At 43.4% G+C, this 19,599-nt stretch overlaps 1 protein-coding gene across 3 annotated transcripts in view; it reads right to left on the bottom strand.

Annotated features, from left to right (window-relative positions):
- Positions 1–19,373, bottom strand: part of LOC144480324 (mitochondrial import inner membrane translocase subunit Tim23-like) — a 43,222-nt gene extending 23,849 nt beyond the window's left edge. For all 3 annotated transcript variants that reach the window (XM_078199683.1, XM_078199686.1, XM_078199684.1), the window contains exons 1-3: positions 19,140–19,373; positions 7,029–7,087; positions 325–418 (exon numbers count right to left, since the gene is read on the bottom strand). In XM_078199683.1, the coding sequence (XP_078055809.1) occupies positions 325–418; positions 7,029–7,087; positions 19,140–19,260 (274 nt within the window). In that variant the 5' untranslated portion in view covers positions 19,261–19,373. The remainder of the gene's footprint in view (positions 1–324; positions 419–7,028; positions 7,088–19,139) is intronic.
- Between the last annotated feature and the right edge of the window lie 226 nt (positions 19,374–19,599).

Raw genomic sequence — 19,599 nt, forward strand, 5'->3', positions numbered from 1 at the left:
TCAACAGCTGCCATGCATTCCCAGGTGAGGGTAACACAGGCTTATTGGAAGCCAAAACACTCAGTTCCACAAAATTGTCCAGATTTGATGCAATGTTTTTGCTTGAACTCAATCCAGTTCTGCCTGGTTTTAAAAGGCTTTCCCCTCTTCTATATCTGCATCGTTGCTACTTGATCCCATCTCTGGAGTCTCACTTAGTGACAACTTGCAGACGGGACTCAGCCGCGTGCTAGTTGCTGAGTCCACTAGCATTAGCCGAGAGACCTTAATTAAGGTCTTATTCAACAGCAATGACTGATCTAATAACAAAACCGCCAAACGTACCAGTCATACAGCAGCCACCAATTGTAAAGAAAGCTAGCTCAAATCTTCCGCGAGTCTTATTGGCTCCAGTTGGTAATATAAACTCCTCCGTGTCCTGTAACAAGAAGCAGAACAAAGGTGAGAATCTGGAGACCTTATGGTGCAATTTGATCTCAAAATTCAGACAAATTTTAAGACCCCACTCTCAAACCTTTCCAGAGTAACCACAGCTGTTAAAAATGCCACAGATTCCTCCCATCACCTCTGTCAATATACCAGAGCATCGTTATGCATTAAGATACCAAAATCACGGTGAAGGTTTCTGCTAACAGAAAATTGGTTACAGAAATGAAAATGCATTTATGAAGTGGTTTATCTTGTTTATCAGGGGGTGGACACGACAAATAAAATAGAATATGGTAAAGTATTACACATCAATCAGAATGCAAGCTTAGGGAGACTTGAAAATTAGCTGCAATAGCATATGTCAAAGCAACTTAAAACAAGCTAATGGAGTGCTGTTAGACAGAGAAGGAGTAAATTTACAGAAGTGGGTTAAGGCTTTATGCTGCACTGGAGAGACCATGCTTTTTTAGAAAGGGTACAGGAAGAGCGTGACCCAATCTCAAACAACGAGGAACTTAAATTATAAGGCGAGAGAAACACAAACTGTACTATCTGAAGAAACAGTTGTTAACAAGAGGGGAATAAGGGACCTCATGTGGTATGTAAAACATCAGGTATAAATAAAGTACAATAAAATAAAACGTTAAGTGGTCTTGGTAAAATAAAGATTATTGCTTTAAAAGCTGTGAAAATTAGTAAGATTTTTAAAAACTGATTAAAAGTTACAGAGCACAATTTTGCAGTTATAGGGAGGGATATAAAATATTGAGCTTAATTAAAAATATACTTGAATGCCTTGATGGAACAGTTAACTAGGGATGAACTGCACCCCATAGTCATCCCTCAACCTGAAAACTGACTAATAGTCATCCCCTTTTAACCCAAAAATGGATCCTATAGCCAGCAGTTGTAGTTCTGATTTTCAGACACAAGATGGCAATATATGTCAGGCACTCACTGTATAGTGAACCCTGTCAAAACGGACATTTGCAAAACAGACTCTTACTGACATTCACAAATAATCTGCATCAAAATAGAAACAAGTTGCCTCTTGAAACCTTAGACACTTGCAAATTGCACCTAACAGACAACCTTCAATGAACCTTTGATTCAATGAATCTTTTCCCAAAGGTAGGGGGGTATAAAACTAGAGGGCGTAGGTTTAAGGTGAGAGGGCAGAGATACAAAAGTATCCAGAGGGGCAATTTTTTCACAGAGGGTGGTGAGTGTCTGGAACAAGCTGCCAGAAGTAGCAGCAGAGGCGGGTACAATTTTATCTTTTAAAAAGCATTTAGATAGTTACACGGGCACGATGGGTACAGAGGGATATGGGCCAAATGCGGGCAATTGGGATTAGCTTAGGGGTTTAAAAAAAAATAAGGGTGGCATGGACAAGTTGGGCCGAAGGGCCTGTTTCCATGATGTAAACCTCTGACTCAATGAACCAAGTCCAGTTACAGACTAAAACTCTTGGGTAGGTAGGTAAGCGCTTTGGGGGAAGTGGGCGAGGGAAGGAAATGGCTTTTGTTTAATGGAAAATATTTCTACCCAACATGCACAGTGGCAGAGAAACACCATCATTGGAAATGAATATTAACACAGCTTTACCACAGGGATAGAGGGGTTTCTTTGTTGCTCTAGAGGTTGGGTAAAGAGATCTTAATTACACAAAAGCCAGAAAAGGCCTGTGGGAGAAAGCAGTTTGGGAGACTGTAATAGGGGCCAGAGATGAAGATTGCTAAGCGATTGGTTTTGCCTTTCCCTCTGCTTCTCCTCATGTCTGCATCAGCTCGTATTCAGAGAGCCAGTGTAGACACGATGGGCCGAACGGCCTCCTTCTGCACCGTAACAATTCTCTGATAACGTGCTTCATGGAACATTTCACAATAGCTGCTGGGGCCAAGCTGCAAATAAAGATTCCCCAATATAGGATTCCCAACCACTATACTGTCAATTCAAGAATGGGTAGAGGTCGTGTGATCTGACATCGCGCGATCAAACCTCCAGCAATGTCTCCAATCGGATTTGGGGGCCGGACTCCACCGGTACATCAGGTTCTTCTGAACATCAAACAGCCCCTTACCCATCCCCCTAAACACATCAAACAGGAGCAGCTGCAGGAACCAAAGGCAGAGGGCGGATCTCCCTGGCACTCTGGCCTAAAGAAGCAACCTTGGTCTATACAGGCAAAAGGATGGAATGGCAACAAACTAGGAAATCCAACTGAAATGATATTCAGCGGTTGATGGAAATCGCAAACAAAACAAAAAATGCTGGATAAACTCAGCAGGTCTGTGGAGAGAAACAGAATTAACCTTGCGAGTCTGCATGACTTCCTTGAGAGTCACACGGACGTGAAACGTTAACTCTGTTTCCCTCTCCACTGATGCTGCCAGACCAGCTTTTCCAGCATTTTCTGTTTGTGTGCGCGTGAAATGACATCTTGCCGGGAGGATTCCATGATTAGAGACAACCCCAGATGAAGGGTAAAATAGTTGGAATGCTGTGGGAGATACGACCATTCCTGGGACATCTTACTTACTGAACACAAGAACATGAGAAAAAGAGGAGGAAAGCCTATTGGCCCATCAATCAGGCTCCACTGGCTGATCTGATTGGGGCCTCAACTCCACTTCCTGCCTGTCCCAAATAGCCGTAGACTCCCTCGTAGACCAAAAATCTACACAACTCAGCCTTGAATATATAGAATGATACAGCCTCCACTGCTCACTGAGGTAGAGAACTCCAAAGACTAACACCCTTAAAGAAATTCCTCCTCATCTCCATCATAAATGAAAGACCCCTTATTTTGAGATGTCTAGATGTTGCCACGAGGGGTGACACCCCCTCAGCATCTACCCTGCCAAGTCCCCTCAATTTTATAAGTGTCAAGAAGATCACACCTCATTCTCCCAGACTACAACAACTAATGGCACAATCCGCTCAAACCTTCCTCATAAGACAAACCCGTTCACCTCAGGAATCGAGCTGGTGAACCTTCCCTGAAGTGCCTTCAATGCAGGTATATCACCTTAAATAAAGAGACCAAAACTGTACACAGTACTCCAGGTGTGGCAAGACTTATTGTAGTAAGACTTTCTCATCTCCTCCTTGTAATGAAGGCCAACATTCCATTTGTCTAATTACTTGCTGCACCTGCACGCTAACCTTTTGTGATTCATGTATAATAACACCCAGATCCCTCTGCACTGCAGCATTTGGTAGACTAGTTCCACTTAAAAAAATATTTTGCTTTTCTATGCTTCCTACCAAAGTAGAAAGTTCCAACCTCACATTTGCCCACATTGTCCTCCATCTGCCAAATTTCTGTCTACTTACTTAACCTTTGCAAATTGTGTTCTCCTTACAACTTACTTTCCGACCTACCTTGTACCATCAGCAAACCTCACTGCATTACAGTCTGCCTCTTCATCCAAGTCATTTAGATGGTAAATAGTTGGCTTATCCCTGTGGCATCACACTACTCAGTTTACCAAGCTGAAAATGACCCATGTATCCCGACCGTTAGTTAGCCAATCCCCTGTCCAGGCAAATATATTACCATAACACCATCAGCTGCTATTTTGTGCATTAACCTTTTACGTGGCACCTTAAGTGCCTTCTGGAAATCCAAACACACTACATCTTGTGGGTCCCCTTTATCTACCCTGCTTGTTACATCCTCAAAAGAACTCCACTAAATTTGTTAAATATGATTTCCCTTTCACAAAACTATGTTGACTCTGCCTGATTATGTTGTGATTCAAGTACCCTGCTACTACTTCACAGAATCCCTACAGTGCAGGAGGCGGCAATTCAGCCCATCGAGCCTGCACCAACAACAATCCCACCCAGGCCCTATCCCCGCAACCGCATAGAAATAGAAACCCTACTGTGCAGAAAGAGGCCAATCGGCCCATCGAGTCCCACCCAGGCCCTACCCCATATCCCTACATATTTACCCGCTAATCCCTCTAACCTACACATCTCAGGACACTAAGGGGCAATTTTTAGCATGGCCAATCAACCTAACCTGCACATCTTTGGACTGTGGGAGGAAATCAGAGCACCCGGAGAAAACCCATGCAGACATGAGGAGAATGTGCAAACTCTACACAGACAGTGACCCAAGCCGGGAATCGAACCCAGGTCCCTGGAGCTGTGAAGCAGCAGTGCTAACCACTGTGCTACCGTGCCACATGTATTTACCCTGCTAATCTCCCTGACACAAAGGGGTAATTTAGTATAGCTAACCAACCTAACACACACATATCTTCCTTAATAATGGATTCCAACATCCCCGCCCGGAACGAAGGGAGATAAACTGGAGCAAAGCCCTTCAGTAAGGTAGACAAGGAGACTAATGCCAGTTTTAGATGGCTGCCAGGGATGTTCTTTTTGAAAATGGATCTCATGAATTGAGCACATTTCAGGTGTAGACTGACCCACAGCTAATTTTGGTAGTGTTGTACCATGTTACACCTGGGAAATAGACTTAGCATATACCAACTTCCGCCTCCCAGTCCTTTCCAGCAGTCAGAGCAGATATAGCACAGATATGGCCAAGTTCTCTTTGCTGTCTTTGCATGTCAAACATACAGCAACACCCCCCAACAACTGCCTACACCAGTACATCACCTCTCATCAGTTATCCTGTTGATAAGCAACATGGAATACAGAAACAGAAGTAGGAAAATTCAGCCCTTCCAGCCTGTTCCGCCAATTAGATCATGGCTGATCTCTTCCTGGTCTCAAATCCACCTCCCGACATCCCTTTATACCATTTTTAAAATTAGAAATATATCTATCTCCTTCTTGAAACCATTTAACGATTCAGACTCCACTGTGCTATGGGGCAACGAGTTCCACAAATTCACCACCCTCTGCGAGGAATAGTTCCTCCTCATCTCAGTTTTAAATCTATCGCCTCTCAACCCATACCTATGACCTCTTGTTCTAGATTGCCCCACAAGAGGAAACATTTGGTCTACATTTTCTTATCAATCCCCTTTAAAATGTTATATACCTCGATCAGATCCCCCCCTCATCCTTCTAAACTCCAGCGAGTATAAACACAAACTGTTTAATCTCTCCTCATACGTCAACCCTTTCATCCCCGCATCCATGGAGTTCTGGATAATTTGTGGCCCGATTAAAAAACAGATTAAAGCAGCCCCACAGCCCACTTCACATCAGATCCAAACACACAGCCAGATTCAAACTCTGCTCCTGGAAGTGCGAGTTAGGATTGTTCAATCTCATGCTTTCATATCCACATTGATGCATTTTATAAAGCAAGAACAATATATGAGGGTTAAAAGTTTTCCCCGACTAAGATGCATATATTTCAAGTTGCTAATGTTGACAGATTTGGGTGCTTTGATTAGGATTTACCAATGCAGGATCACGTTGCCTGCATTTTGAGATCTGGCTTGTCAAGAGTTTCACAGAGTTGCACATGGCCCTAGCTTGAAACTACTAAGCTACCCAAACCTACAATCCTAATACGAGAGAAAGAAGACTGCCACTTTGTGACTACTCTAAGAGGACAAGCTTTGAAAAGTATCAGCACCAACTAATGTAGCAAAAAGGACACTGATAACAGCCAAGTCTGAAAAAGACTGTGAAAGGCAGTGCCAAATGCTTCATTTGTTAAAAAAACTTCATTTATAGGATGTGGGTGTTGCTGGCTAGGCCAGCATTTATTATCCATCCCTAACTGCCCTCGAGAAGGTGGTGGTGAGCCACTACCTTGAACTGTTGCAGTCCAAGGTGTAAGTGCGCACACAGTGCTGTTAGGGAGGGAGTTCCAGGATTATGAGCCAGTGACAGTGAAAGAACTGTGATATATTTCCAAGTCAGGATGGTGAGTGACTTAGAGGGACGCTTGCAGGTGATGGTGTTCGCATCTGTCTGTTGCCCTTGGATGGTAGTGGTCGTGGGGTTGGAAAATGCTGTCTCAGCATAGCCTTGCAAGATACCTTAGGTTACAAAGTCAGTCATATAGGGCGTAAAAGGCCATTCAACCCATTGAGTCTATGCTGGCTCCTCGGAGAGCAATCCAATCAATCCCACTCCCCTGCAGGTTTATTTCATTCAAATGTCCATCTAATTTCCTTTTGAAACTATTGATCATCTCCACTTCCACCACTCTCGGAGGCAGCGAGTTCCAGGTCAGTCATAGGAAACCTCTTCCTCACATTCCCCATGTATCCACTGCCCAAAATCTTAAATATGTCCCCTAGTCCTTGTGCCATCAGTTAACTGGGACAGCGTTTCCTTGTCTACCTTTTCCAAACAGGTCAGTCCTGTACACCTCAATCAAATCTCCTCTCAATCTTTGTTCCAATGAGAACAACTCCAGCTTCTCCAACACTAATCTTGTACGGTTTCCCCAATCCTCAAACCATTCTTGTAAATCTCCTCTTCACCCTCTCGAGGAGTCTCATAACCTTGTAATGCTGTGCAGCCAGATGATTGGCCTGATTAAAACATCAGAAAGTCTTCTATCTCCGCCATGAAAGATCATGCCCAGCTTTGTCCCAACTACCTACATGGAGCCCTGCATGTTTTAAACAAGAAAAATATTCTCCACTCACCTGGATTAAATATCGAGGATCAAGGTTCAGGTAAGGAGACAAGGGGCTCATTCCAGACACTGTAAAAGGCAAAGGTGAAAGTTAGCACTCCAAGAACATCCTTTATCTTTTTCACATCTTACAGCAACCCTCCAGCACACTGGTTTCTTTCTTTCACACTTTAGCCAGACTGTCACAATAGGTGCTCGCCTTAAGGGAGAGAGAGGAGGGTGGGAACTGTGGGACTCAGTGGTGTCGCAGTGTGGCGTTGACCTGCTACCTACGAGGCTTGGCTTACAAACCAAACCTCAATGGGATAATAGTCTCCTCTCTCGCACCGCCTATTGCTTGCCCGAGTGAAGAATATTGGGCAATCCTGATGGGTCAGCAAGAGTCCACAGTAAAAAAAAATACATCCATAATGTGGCAATCTCCATCACAGAGATCACAAGAACAGCAGTTATCGAAAGAATAAACAGTGAAACAGTAAGGGGGGGGGGCATAATTCAGACAACAGTAATAAGAGACACTGTCAGCACAATGTAAAGGGAGCTTTATTCTTACTACACACTTGACTTAGGAGCCTTGTCATTCCCAGATCTCATCACATGGTAAGATTTTCACCAGAGACATATTGAACACACAGGGAATGAAGCACCCTCAGGTCATCAACATGCAGCCTGGGTCAGAGATGGCATTCATGGAGTGGAAATAAATCAGGATTAAGCACCAGCCTGCAGGAGGCTGACACGGGGGGAGAAAGGAAAAGAATATACAGTGCAGTTAAAAATAAGCTTGGTTAATTCTCGAGGCACTATCTTGTGGGAATAGGCTATTTGCTTCAAACAGCTATTGAAGTGAAGCAGCATTAGAGGATTAGAGTTGCACTCAAGAAGCTTTAACAGTCAGTCGACCCAGCAGGGATGAAGTAGCTGTCAGAATAGATTGCTGCACTGGAAAGCATTTAAAACTGTGGACAGATGGCAGGCTCAGCACCAATTTCCTTCTGTAACGTGGGAGATGCACAGTCATGTTCAGATGGGCTGCTCATTGTGCACCACTTGCCATTGACAGCAGTGCCCTGTAATTGACACTTGCGCTATTGGTTTTCATGCTACGACTTGAGGAATCTAGATAATTGACAGCAGAAACCATTTCTCTATCTTCTTATTAAAAGGTGCACTTCAGAATTCAGTGATAGCCATTAAGCAAATAAGCTGCAAATGGTAGTTCCTTTCCTAACGGGGCAGATGCGCGCATTTGGAAATCGGGAGATTTTCATTTCACTAGTTTGTTTTCAGGATTCAGCTGAAGGCAGCATTAATAAGAATTGATGGTATGCAAATCAGTGGCCACAGAGCATAGAAAGACTTGACAAAATAAACCAACGTCACGCCAATTTCCAACAGTTTCATTTTCACTTTAAGTGAGGAGCAGTTGCTGCCTGGAGCGGATAGAAATAAAGTGTTGCTCCATCTTTCTGAAAGCTCCAAGACTGTTAACCTAAGTCAAAACAAGTATGCCTGTTTTGCTAACTAATTCTAAAGAGGAGTTTAAGTCTATAAGAAAAATACTGCTTGACTGGAACTCAGTGATGATAGATTAGCAGTTAAGAATTGTATCTTGTCATGTTTAAGTTGTATTCAATTGTTAAAAGTTGTTAAATAAAGTTTGTTTTGATTTTAAAAACCTCCCTAGTTTGTCAGTAGAATTGTGCCCGAATTGAACCATTCCATCCTCACGTTGATTGCCAAAATAGAAAAATTGTTGAGATCTGGTCTCGCTTCATAATATACCTTCGGGTTTCTGATCTGGTCCCCTAACACTTGCTGATGGAGGGGGGGCTTTGGGGAGTCAGGAGGTGAGCTACGTACCACGGACTTCACACACTCCGACCGGCTCTTAGCATCACCGTATTTTTCTGACTGGGTCAGATCAATTTCTGGTCAATGACAATCCCCAAGATGTTGATGGTGGGGAATTTTACAATGTAATGCCATTGAGTATCAAGAGGAGAGGGTCAAGATTCTCTCTTGAGAATATAAGATCAGAAGGCCATTCAGTCCATTTGATACTGCTCCACCATTCAATATGATCATGGCTGATACCACTTCAATGCCTTTGTTCTGAAGAGTCACATGGACTCAAAATGTTAGCTGTTTCTCTCTGCACAGATGCTGCCAGACCTGCTGAATCTCTCCAGCATTTTCTGTTTTTATTAACCTTCCTAAATGCTTGCTGCACCTGTATGTGACTTATCGACAAGGATACCCATGCCCCTCTGTACATCTCCACTTTCTAATCTCCTACCCTTTAAAGGGTCTGCTCCTCCTACCAAAGTGGATGGCCTCGCATTTCCACATTATATTCCATCTGCCATGCTCTTACCCACTTACTAAGTCTGTCCAAATCCCCTCGAAGCTGCTTGACATCTTCCTCAACACACTCCCACCTAGCTTTGTGTCATCCACAAACTTGGAAATATTACATTTGGTCTCGAATCCAAATAATTAATATATATTGTGAACAGCTGGTGCCCAATTATTGATCCTTGCGATACCCCACTAGTCACAGCCTGCCAATGTGAGAATAACCCATTTATTCCTACTCTCCGTTTTCTGTCTGTTGACCAATCCTTAATTCATGCCAATATATTACCTCCTATTCCATATGCTTCAATTTTATGAACCAACTTTGTGGGGGACTTTATCGAAAGCCTTCTAAAAATCCAATTATACGATGCCACCAACTTCACTTTATCAATTCTGTTCGTAACATCCTCAAAAAACCGCAAAGGTTCATCAAACATGATTTCCCATTCACATATCCACACTATCATTTCAGTATAGGGTGGCACAGTGGTTAGCACTGCAGCCTCACAGCGTCAGGGATCCGTGTTCAATTCCCGGCTTGGGTCACTGTGCGGAGTTTGCACGTTCTCCCCGTGTCTGTGTGGGTTTCCTCTGGGTGCTCTGGTTTCCTCCCACAGTCCGAAAGATGTGCTGGTTAGATGCATTGGCCATGCTAAATTCTCCCTCAGTGTACCCGAACAGGTGCCGGAGTGTGGTGACTAGGGGGATTTTCACAGTAACTTCATTGCAGTGTTAATGTAAGCTTACTTGTGACATTAATAAACTATAAATAAATAAATGAGCCAAGAGTCCATTTATCACATCCTTTAGAATCATAGAAACCCTACAGTGCAGAAGGAGGCCATTTGGCCCATCGAGTCTGCACCGACCACAATCCCACCCAGGCCCTACCCCCACATATTTACCCGCTAATCCCTCTAACCTACGCATCTCAGGGGCAATTTTTAACCTGGCCAATCAACCTAACTCGCACATCTTTGGACTGTGGGAGGAAACCGGAGCACCCGGAGGAAACCCACGCAGACACGAGGAGAATGTGCAAACTCCACACAGACAGCGACACAAGCCGGGAATCGAACCCAGGTCCCTGGAGCTGTGAAGCAGCAGTGCTAACCACTGTGCTACCGTGCCGCCCATAGATCCCATCATTTTCCTACTACTAATATAAGGCGAATAGGTCTAGAGTTCTTCCTTCCTTCCTTCCTTCAATAATGGGGTGACTTTTGCTAGCCTCCAATCTGCAGGGACTGTTCCAGAATCGAGAGAATTTTGGAACATGTTCACCAATTCATTCAATATTTCCATAACTACCTCTTTCAACAAACTTCCAGGGACTTATCGGACCCTAGTCACAGGCTGCCAATACAACCTTCTTACTAATATTCTTCTCATTCTTCCTAGTCTCTTGGATCTCTAACTCTGTGAAGATAGACACAAAGTAAACATTTAGCTTATCTGCCATTTCTCTATTCCTCCATTATAAATTCTCCTGTAAAGGATCCACGTTTGTCTTAGCCAAACATTTACTTTTTATGTCTTTTGCTAGTTGACATTCGTATGCTATTGTCCTCCATTGCTGTTTTCCAAAATCCTCCCAATCCTGAGGTTTAGCACTATTTCCAGCAACGTTATAGGCCTTTTCTTTTAATCCTATACAATTCTTAATTTCCTCTATAATAAAATACTGCAGACGCTGGAATCTGTATAAAAGCGGAAAATGCGTGAAAAACTCAGCAGCCCCGGTAGCATCTGTGGAGAGAGAAATTGTTTTGAGTCTGTATGACTCTGCTCTCTCCACCTTTGCTGCCAGACCTGCTGAATTTTTCACACATTTCCTGCTTTTGTCCTTAATTCCCTTTAATGATTGACTTTTTTGTGTTTTGGTGCCTTGAAGGAACGTACAGTTGCTGTAAACTATGTAATAGCTATTTAAAAGCTAACCATTGCCTACTTACCATCCTACTTTTTAAATGTACTTTGTCAATCCACCTCAGCCAACTCTTTGTTCAGATTTAACACCCTAGCTTCAAATTGAACCACTTCACTTTTAAACATAATGTTTAAAAGGTTCTTTTACACAAGATTATTAATAGCCCTCTCATTACATAATATTAAGATTTAAAACAGCCTGTTCTCTTGTCAGTTCCTCAATGTACTGCTCTAGAAAACCATCTGTAACGAACTTCAGAAACTCGTCCCCATTGCATCAGCGCTCATTAGATTCACCCAGTCTACACACAAATTGCGTGGGATGATCTTTCGGAGAGTCGGTGCAGACTCAGTGGGCTTCTTTCTGTACTGTAGTGATTCTATAGTTCTATGATTACTATCTCACCCATGCTTCTCTAATCTCCTGGTTAATTCAATGCCCAACACTACCAGTACTGTTTGGTAACCTACAAACAGCTCCTACCAACATTTGCTGCCCTTTTCTCTTTCTTAGCTCCACCCAAACAGATCCCACATTTAGTTGTCCAATCTGCGATCCTCCCTCACTAATGTACAGGTTCCATGCATTATCAGTGCAATACACCTCCTTTCCCTTTTTGCCCATTCTTCCTAAATGTCAAATATCAAAGAACAAAGAAAATTACAGCATAGGAACAGGCCCTTCAGTCCTCCAAGCCTGCACCGTCCATGCTGCCCGACTGAACTAAAACCCCCTACCCTTCCGGGGACTATCCTTGAATATTCAGTTCCCAGTCTTGGTCACCCTGCAACCATGTTTCCATCATGGCAATTAGATCACACCCATTTTGTGTCTTTAAATCATTGAATATTTTTAAGGTGGAGGTATAGATTCTTGTTAGGCAAGGATGAGAATGTGGAAATGGAAACACAAACGAATCAGCTACGATCTTAATGAATGGTGCTCCGGTTTCCTCCCACTGTCCAAAAATGTGTGGGTCAGGAGGATTGGCCATGCTAAATTACCCCTTAGTGTCAGGGGCACTAGCTAGGGTAAATGCATGGGATCTGGGTGGAATTGTGTTCAGTGCGGACATCAATCCCTTGTCGTTGGTGCAGTGGGACTCGATGGGCTGAATGGCCTCATTCTGCTCAGTAGAATTCTATGGTAAAGCAGGCTTGAGCATCCAAATGGCCTTCAGTTGCTCCTACCTTGCATGCATTCAGGTAGAGTGTCATTAACTTTGTTATTATCATTGTGCCAAGAGGAGATGATTAAACAATTGGATTCAACCCTTAATTTCAGCTTTGGAATTGTTTGTGTTTACAGCAAAATGTTTTTGTTTAAAGCCTTTATTCTTGGTTTTGACAAAACGATTGAAATGAGTTCATCTGTCTTGGTGAAGTTAGGGGTAATTTAGCATGGCCAATCCTCCTGACCCACACATTTTTGGACAGTGAGAGGAAACTGGAGCACCATTCATTAAGATCGTAGCTGATTCGTTTGTGTTTCCAATTCCACATTCTCATCCTTGCCTAACAAGAATCTATACCTCCACCTTAAAAATATTCAATGATTTAACTTTGTCTGACATTATTCCACATCCTAAGCTTAATTGATTTTGTTTGCTACTTTTCTACTTCCTGTTACCACCATTGCGGCACGGTAGCACAGGGGCGGCACGGTAGCACAGTGGTTAGCACTGCTGCTTCACAGCTCCAGGGTCCCGGGTTCGATTCCCGGCTCGGGTCACTGTCTGTGTGGAGTTTGCACATTCTCCTCGTGTCTGCGTGGGTTTCCTCCGGGTGCTCCGGTTTCCTCCCACAGTCTAAAGATGTGCGGGTTAGGTTGATTGGCCAGGTTAAAAATTGCCCCTTAGTGTCCTGGGATGCGTGGGTTAGAGGGATTAGCGGGTAAAATATGTGGGGGTAGGGCCTGGGTGGGATTGTGGTCGGTGCAGACTCGATGGGCCGAATGGCCTCCTTCTGCACTGTAGGGTTTCTATGATTCTATGATTGCTTCCTTCTAATTTGAGCTACCCTTCAGGGCGAGTTTAAACCTTCCCCAATAGCACTAGAAAATCTCTCTGCAAGGATATTAGTTCCAGTCCGATTAAGATATAATCCGTTCACCTTGTACAGCTCCCAACTGCCCCAGGACCAACTCAATGCCTCAGAAATCTGACACCCTCTTAGACCAAGTCTCCAACCATCTTCTTGAAGATGGTCATCGCCTGACAGCTGAAGATGGTTGTGACTAGGACACTGCCAAGTAACTGCAGCAGCAATGCTCTGGGACTGGGATGTTGGTGAGTGTCAGGTTTGACTCCAACTAGGACAGAGTTCCCCCAATTTTGCTAGGGTTCCTTGATGCCACACTTGGTTAACTGCTGCCTTGATATAAAAGGCAATTTACTCTCACCTCACTGCAGGCAGCCAGCATATACTAATCATTTAGACAATTTCAGCTCAAAAGCAATTGCAATAAAAACAAAGTTAAAGTTTATTTATTAGTCACAAGTAAGGCCTACATTAACTCTGCAATGAAGTTACTGTGAAATTCCTCTAGTCGCCACACTCCGGCACCTGTCCGGGTCAATGCACCTAACCAGCACGTCTTTCAGACTGTGGGAGGAAACCGGAGCACCCGGAGGAAACCCACGCCGACACAGGGAGAACGTGCAAACTCCACACAGACAGTGACCTAAGCCGATGATCAAATCCAGGTCCCTGGCACTGTGAGGCCGCAGTGCTAACCACTGTGCCACCGTGCATGCTTCCTGGTCTTGAAACACATTAGAACTAGAATCTCCTCAGACCTAGAGAAAGTAGATAACTTGACCAGCAGGCAATTCTTTCATAAGGAATCTGAAAAACAGTTTCTCAGAGACTGCTTATGCGATGCTAATATAATAGTTATAAACATCCATTACCTTATCACAACCCAAATGTGATGTAAATCGAAACCAAAAAAGGCACCAAAAATGGTTTATGGTGCAGGTCTAAGTGAGACAGGAGAGAAACTAATCCTGAAGGACTGACATATTGAAAAGATAGCCAGTGTGAACTCAAGAACTCAACATCGCAGCATTCTTTTCACTCCACCACATAACAGTAGTTTTTTTTAAGCTTCACTTTTGCACAGTAAAAGTCCTTTAGTGCCAGTACAGCATTTCTCTCCTGTCCAGTAATTGTACATTAGTATAGGGCAGTGGTTCCCAAAGGGTGCGGCGTGCCACACTGGTGCGGCGAGAGAGGATGGCAAGTGTGGCGGGAAGATTCAAGGACAATCAAAGAAACAGTTAAACATGGACAGATATTTTTCCAAAGTGAGAGCAAGAGCATCAAGTGATGCTGAGGGCGATCCAAGTCCACGTTGTGATCCAGAATCGCCGTTCGAACAGATTGCTGAAGAAGAGTCGTTTAATTCTACACCAGAAGCAGGCCCAAGCAAACCTCCAAAAAAGAAAGTTTGTCGACGCTATGTGGAGAGCTATCAGAGTCTCGGTTTCACATGGACTGGAGATGAAAATGTACCTCGGCCTATGTGTTTGATCTGTGGTGAGAAGCTTTCCAATTCCAATATGGTCCCAAGCAAGATGAAAAGACATCTGTTGTCAAAACATGGAAATCTGGCAAACAAGGATGTTCAATATTTTGGAAGGCTTTTGGAACAGGAGAAATGCCAACGATCATATTTCGAAAAATGAATGACAGTCTCAGATAAGATGCAGATTGTATCTTACCAAGTGGCTGAATTGATTGCTCAACAGACAAAACCATACAATAGCTGAAAAATTGATTCAGCCTGCCTGCAGCTTGATTGTGAAAACTTTGTTTGATGATGCTGAGTGAGAAGTTATAGAAATTCCTTTGTCTGATAATACAATTCGCAGAAGAATAGTTGATATGTCAGCTAATATTGAGAAGCGTGTTTCCGAAAGTATGAAGAATTCTAAATTTGCCATTCAAGTTGATGAATCGACCGACATTAGTGGAAAAGCACAGTTGCTTGCCTATATCAGATTCATTCACAATGACGAAATAATCACACAGTTTCTATTTTGCAAGGAACTTGAAAAACGTACCAGAGGACGAGATATTTTCCAAACCTTGTCTGAGTATTTGGAAAAAGTTGAGATTTCATGGGATCTTTACTCAAAGAGAGTGGTTGGGGTGTGGAATGGACTGCCTGCAGTGATAGTGGAGTCAGACACTTTAGGAACATTTAAGCGGTTATTGGATAGGCACATGGAGCACACCAGGATGATAGGGAGTGGGATAGCTTGATCTTGGTTTCAGATAAAGCTCGGCACAACATCGTGGGCCGAAGGGCCTGTTCTGTGCTGTACTGTTCTATGGGATTCTTGTATTGGAATTTGTACGGATGGAGCGCCATGTATGATAGGGAATGTGAGAGGCTTGGTGGCACTCAAACAGAAAAATCCAGATGTAATATCAACTCTTTTTTTTACACAGAGATGATGTGGAGATGCCGGCATTGGACTGGGGTAAACACAGTAAAACACAGTTACTGTGTTTTACACAGAGAGGCATTAATCACCAAGACCCTTGTAGCTGATTTGAAGTTGGTTCTAGATCAGACTGTGCACATTGTGAACTTCATCAAAGCAAAACCACTAAAGGCGCGGTTATTTGCTCAATTCTGCAAAGACATGGAATCAAAACATCAATGCCTAATTCTGCACTCAGAGGTTCGCTGGATGTCTCCCGGAAAAGTTTTAAATCGGGTGTTGGAACTGAAGAACGAATTAAGAGAATTTTTGGAACAAGAAGGGAACCCAGTGTACCACCAACTGGATGACAATGACTGGTGTGCAAAGCTGGCATATTTGGCCGATATCTTTTCCCGGTTGAATGTGCTCAATGCCAGTATGCAAGGCTGCGATGACAATATCCTCACAACTACAGACAAACTAACTGCATTTTAAAAAAAGCTTCAGCTCTGGCTCGAAAGAGCGATGCAACATAACCTCGAAATGTTCCCACTGGTAAAAAGTTTTAAAACGAGCAATGAATTGTACGGCCTCATACAGGAACATTTTGCAACACTGGTAGAAAAGATTGATCATTACTTCCCATCGTTGTCTACAGAAAAATTCGACTGGGTTAGAGACCCCTTTGCGAATTCCAGCTGTTCAGGTCTGACATTGGATGAGGAGGAAATGGCCTGCATTTCGAGTGATCGCACCTTGAAAATGAAACACGGGAGTATGCCACTGGACTCTTTCTGGATATACAACCAGAAACAGTATCCACGCATCTCTTTAAGAGCATTAGCTATTCTTCTACAGTTCTCCACGACATATTGTTGTGAACAGGGATGTTCAGCTCTGACAAATATCAAAGACCAGAAAAGAGAAAGGCTTCTTTGTGTTGATGAGGAGATGAGAGTTTGTTTGTCTCAAATTAGACCCAATATAAATGAGATTACCCGACAAAAACAGGGTCACACCTCTCATTGAGTTTATACTTACTTAAAGTTACATATGTAAGAGGCTCGTTTATAAGTATATTTTGGGAATGAATCATGTTTTCATGTAGCTGCATTGTTTTATACTTTCTGGATGTCCCATGATCATATTATAAAGTAGTTGTGTTCTATGTTATGAATCAAGCCCTGCTAGGAGTTGTTTTCTTTTGTTTTTGAATGTATTTATCATCAATAAAAAATTCAGTGTGGCACGAGCAAATTTTTATTCCGAAAGTGCGGCCCAGTGAAAAAAGTTTGGGAACCACTGGTGTAGGGGATCAGTTAGCTCAGTTGACTGGTTTATGATGCAGAGCGACGCCAACAACATGGGTTCAATTCTTGTACTGGCTGAGGTTATTCATGAAGGCCCACCTTCTCATCCTTGCCCCTCGCCAGATGTGAGAAGATCCTCAGGTTAAATCACCACCAGTCAGCTTTCTCTCTCTCTAAGGGGAGTGCACCCCAGGGTCATCTGGGACTATGGAAACTTTACCTTTTCTTTGTATAAAAATACCCAGTCACTCCTGCAAATTAAAATTCCTCCAGCTTCAAGTGGGAAAGCCATCCTTCTATGCTCGAGCATCACCCTTGCTGACTACCACCTCAGACCGATTCCATAAGAATAGAACTTTGGTGCAGTGCTCAGTTTTCTCTCACACATCCAACCATTCACCAAGACTGTTCCACACCCTTAGACACCGTGGACTCTTTTTTTGTATTGAAGATACATAAAAGCAAGTGGCTGTTCAGCAACACAAGTCATCACTGCCCCTCCTCCAACTATTCCTGCCAAAAACTCAGTGCACATTCTAATCAGTTTGCAGACGAACATCCAAATGTTTTTCTTGTCAGCCAAGAGATGCACAACTGTGCGACTTGGTGAGACCTTAAACCAACACCTTTGGTGGATGTGAAATACCCCATGGCATTGTTCTGAAGAGGAGCAGGGTTATCCCAGTGTCCTAGCTAATATTCATCACTCAGCCAACATCAGACACAAAACAATCTGGTCATTATCACACTGCTGCTGTGGCAGTTTGCTGAGCACAAGTGGCCTGCAGCATTTCCTACATTACAACAATGACTAGACTTCAAAAAAGATTTATTTAGAGCCTCTAAGTTTATTTATCACTGTCACAAGCAAGCTTGCATTAACACCACAATGAAGTTACTGTGAAAATCCCCAAGTCGCCACACTCCGGCACCTGATCGGCTACACTGAGGGAGAATTTAGCCTGGCCAATGCACCTAACCAGCATGTTTTTCGGACCCCCCCAGACTATTTGAAACCTCCAGTGGGTAGGAAATACAAATCCATCTTTCTTCCTAGTCTGTTTTCATTTTTAAAAATAAATTCCATTACAGGTTGTGGCCATCACAGGTTAGGCCAGCATTTATTGTCCATCCCTAAACACCCTTGAGGTGGTGGTGATTGGGCTCTTGGGTGGCTGCAGTCCTTCTGGTGTAGATGCACAATCTACAATCCATGTGAATGTAACATGAACCCAATGTTGAGTAATAATCTCACGTGGTACTTTATCAAAGAATTTTTGAAATCCACATACCTACTGATATATCTATCTTACACCCTGAGAAAACTCTATAATGCTTTGATGTTATACTACTACAGTACGACAAGATAACCCACTAGAGCATCAAGTTATAGTTATACTAGAAATATAACCTGTGATATGCTAGATTATAAATTAACCCACTTGAGTATCACAAGTTAAACTAGTTAACTGACCAGAATATGACAAGTTATACTGGTTACCCTACTAGTACATCCTAAGTTATACAAGTTGTACTAGAGTATCACAAGTTAACCTAGAGCATCACACATTATACTAGTCATACTGAAGTATCAAGTTATACTAGTTAACCTACTAGCAAACAGGTTAATCTAGAGTATCAAATTATGTTAGTAAACCTACTAGTGTATTCCAATGACTTATACTAGAGTATCACAGGTTTTACTACTTGTACTAGAGTATCACAAGTTAACCTAGTGTATCCCAATCTATACTGGTTAACCTAGTGTATCACACGTTACACTAGTTAACCTACTAGTGTATCACAGGTTATACTAGTTAATCTAACGTATCACAGGTTAACCTAGAGTATTGCAACATAAACTAGTTAACCGAGTAATAGTGCACGTTATGCTACTAGTGTATCATAAGTTAAACTACTTAACCTAGAATATCACACGTTATACTAGTCATACTAGAGTACCGCAAGTTATGCGAGTTAGAGTAAAGCGGGTTTATTATAACTCGTGCTAACACTAGCTAGTTGTGTCGGGTTGGTGCCGTGTGCTTTGCGGCCTACCCAGCCGGGCCTCGCTCTCTTACTCACAGGGGACACGGGAAAGGTCGGGCTGGGAATACTCCGGCACCGGGCCGCCGCCTCCGGCTCCTCCGCCGCTGAAAAGGCCGAATCCGGCACGCAGGCCTCCCCCGGTTCCCGAGTTGTCCATTCCTCTGTCTCTGTGTCGCTGGTGTCCGCTCTCCCGGGGAAAATGGAGCCGCAGCCGAATCGCCCTCACCTCCCGCTGGGCCCCACACTCAGCGGCCGCCTGGAAACCATAGCAACCGCGCGACACTTTACAGCGGCCTGACCACCTCACTTTACGGCGTTCGCGTCACGGAAAGGTCACGGCGCCGCCGCCATATTGGTGAGGTCGCCGCCATCCCGATCAGCGCCAGGAGCGGAAAGTCAGTGAAACATGTTCTTGTTTATCTCACTTCATCTGAAGAGATATTTTAAACTTGTTACAGTGTCACTAACTCCATTGCTGCTTAAACACATTCCGGAC

The sequence above is a fragment of the Mustelus asterias genome, chromosome 28 (assembly GCF_964213995.1).
Source record: "Mustelus asterias chromosome 28, sMusAst1.hap1.1, whole genome shotgun sequence".
Lineage (NCBI taxonomy): Eukaryota > Metazoa > Chordata > Chondrichthyes > Carcharhiniformes > Triakidae > Mustelus > Mustelus asterias.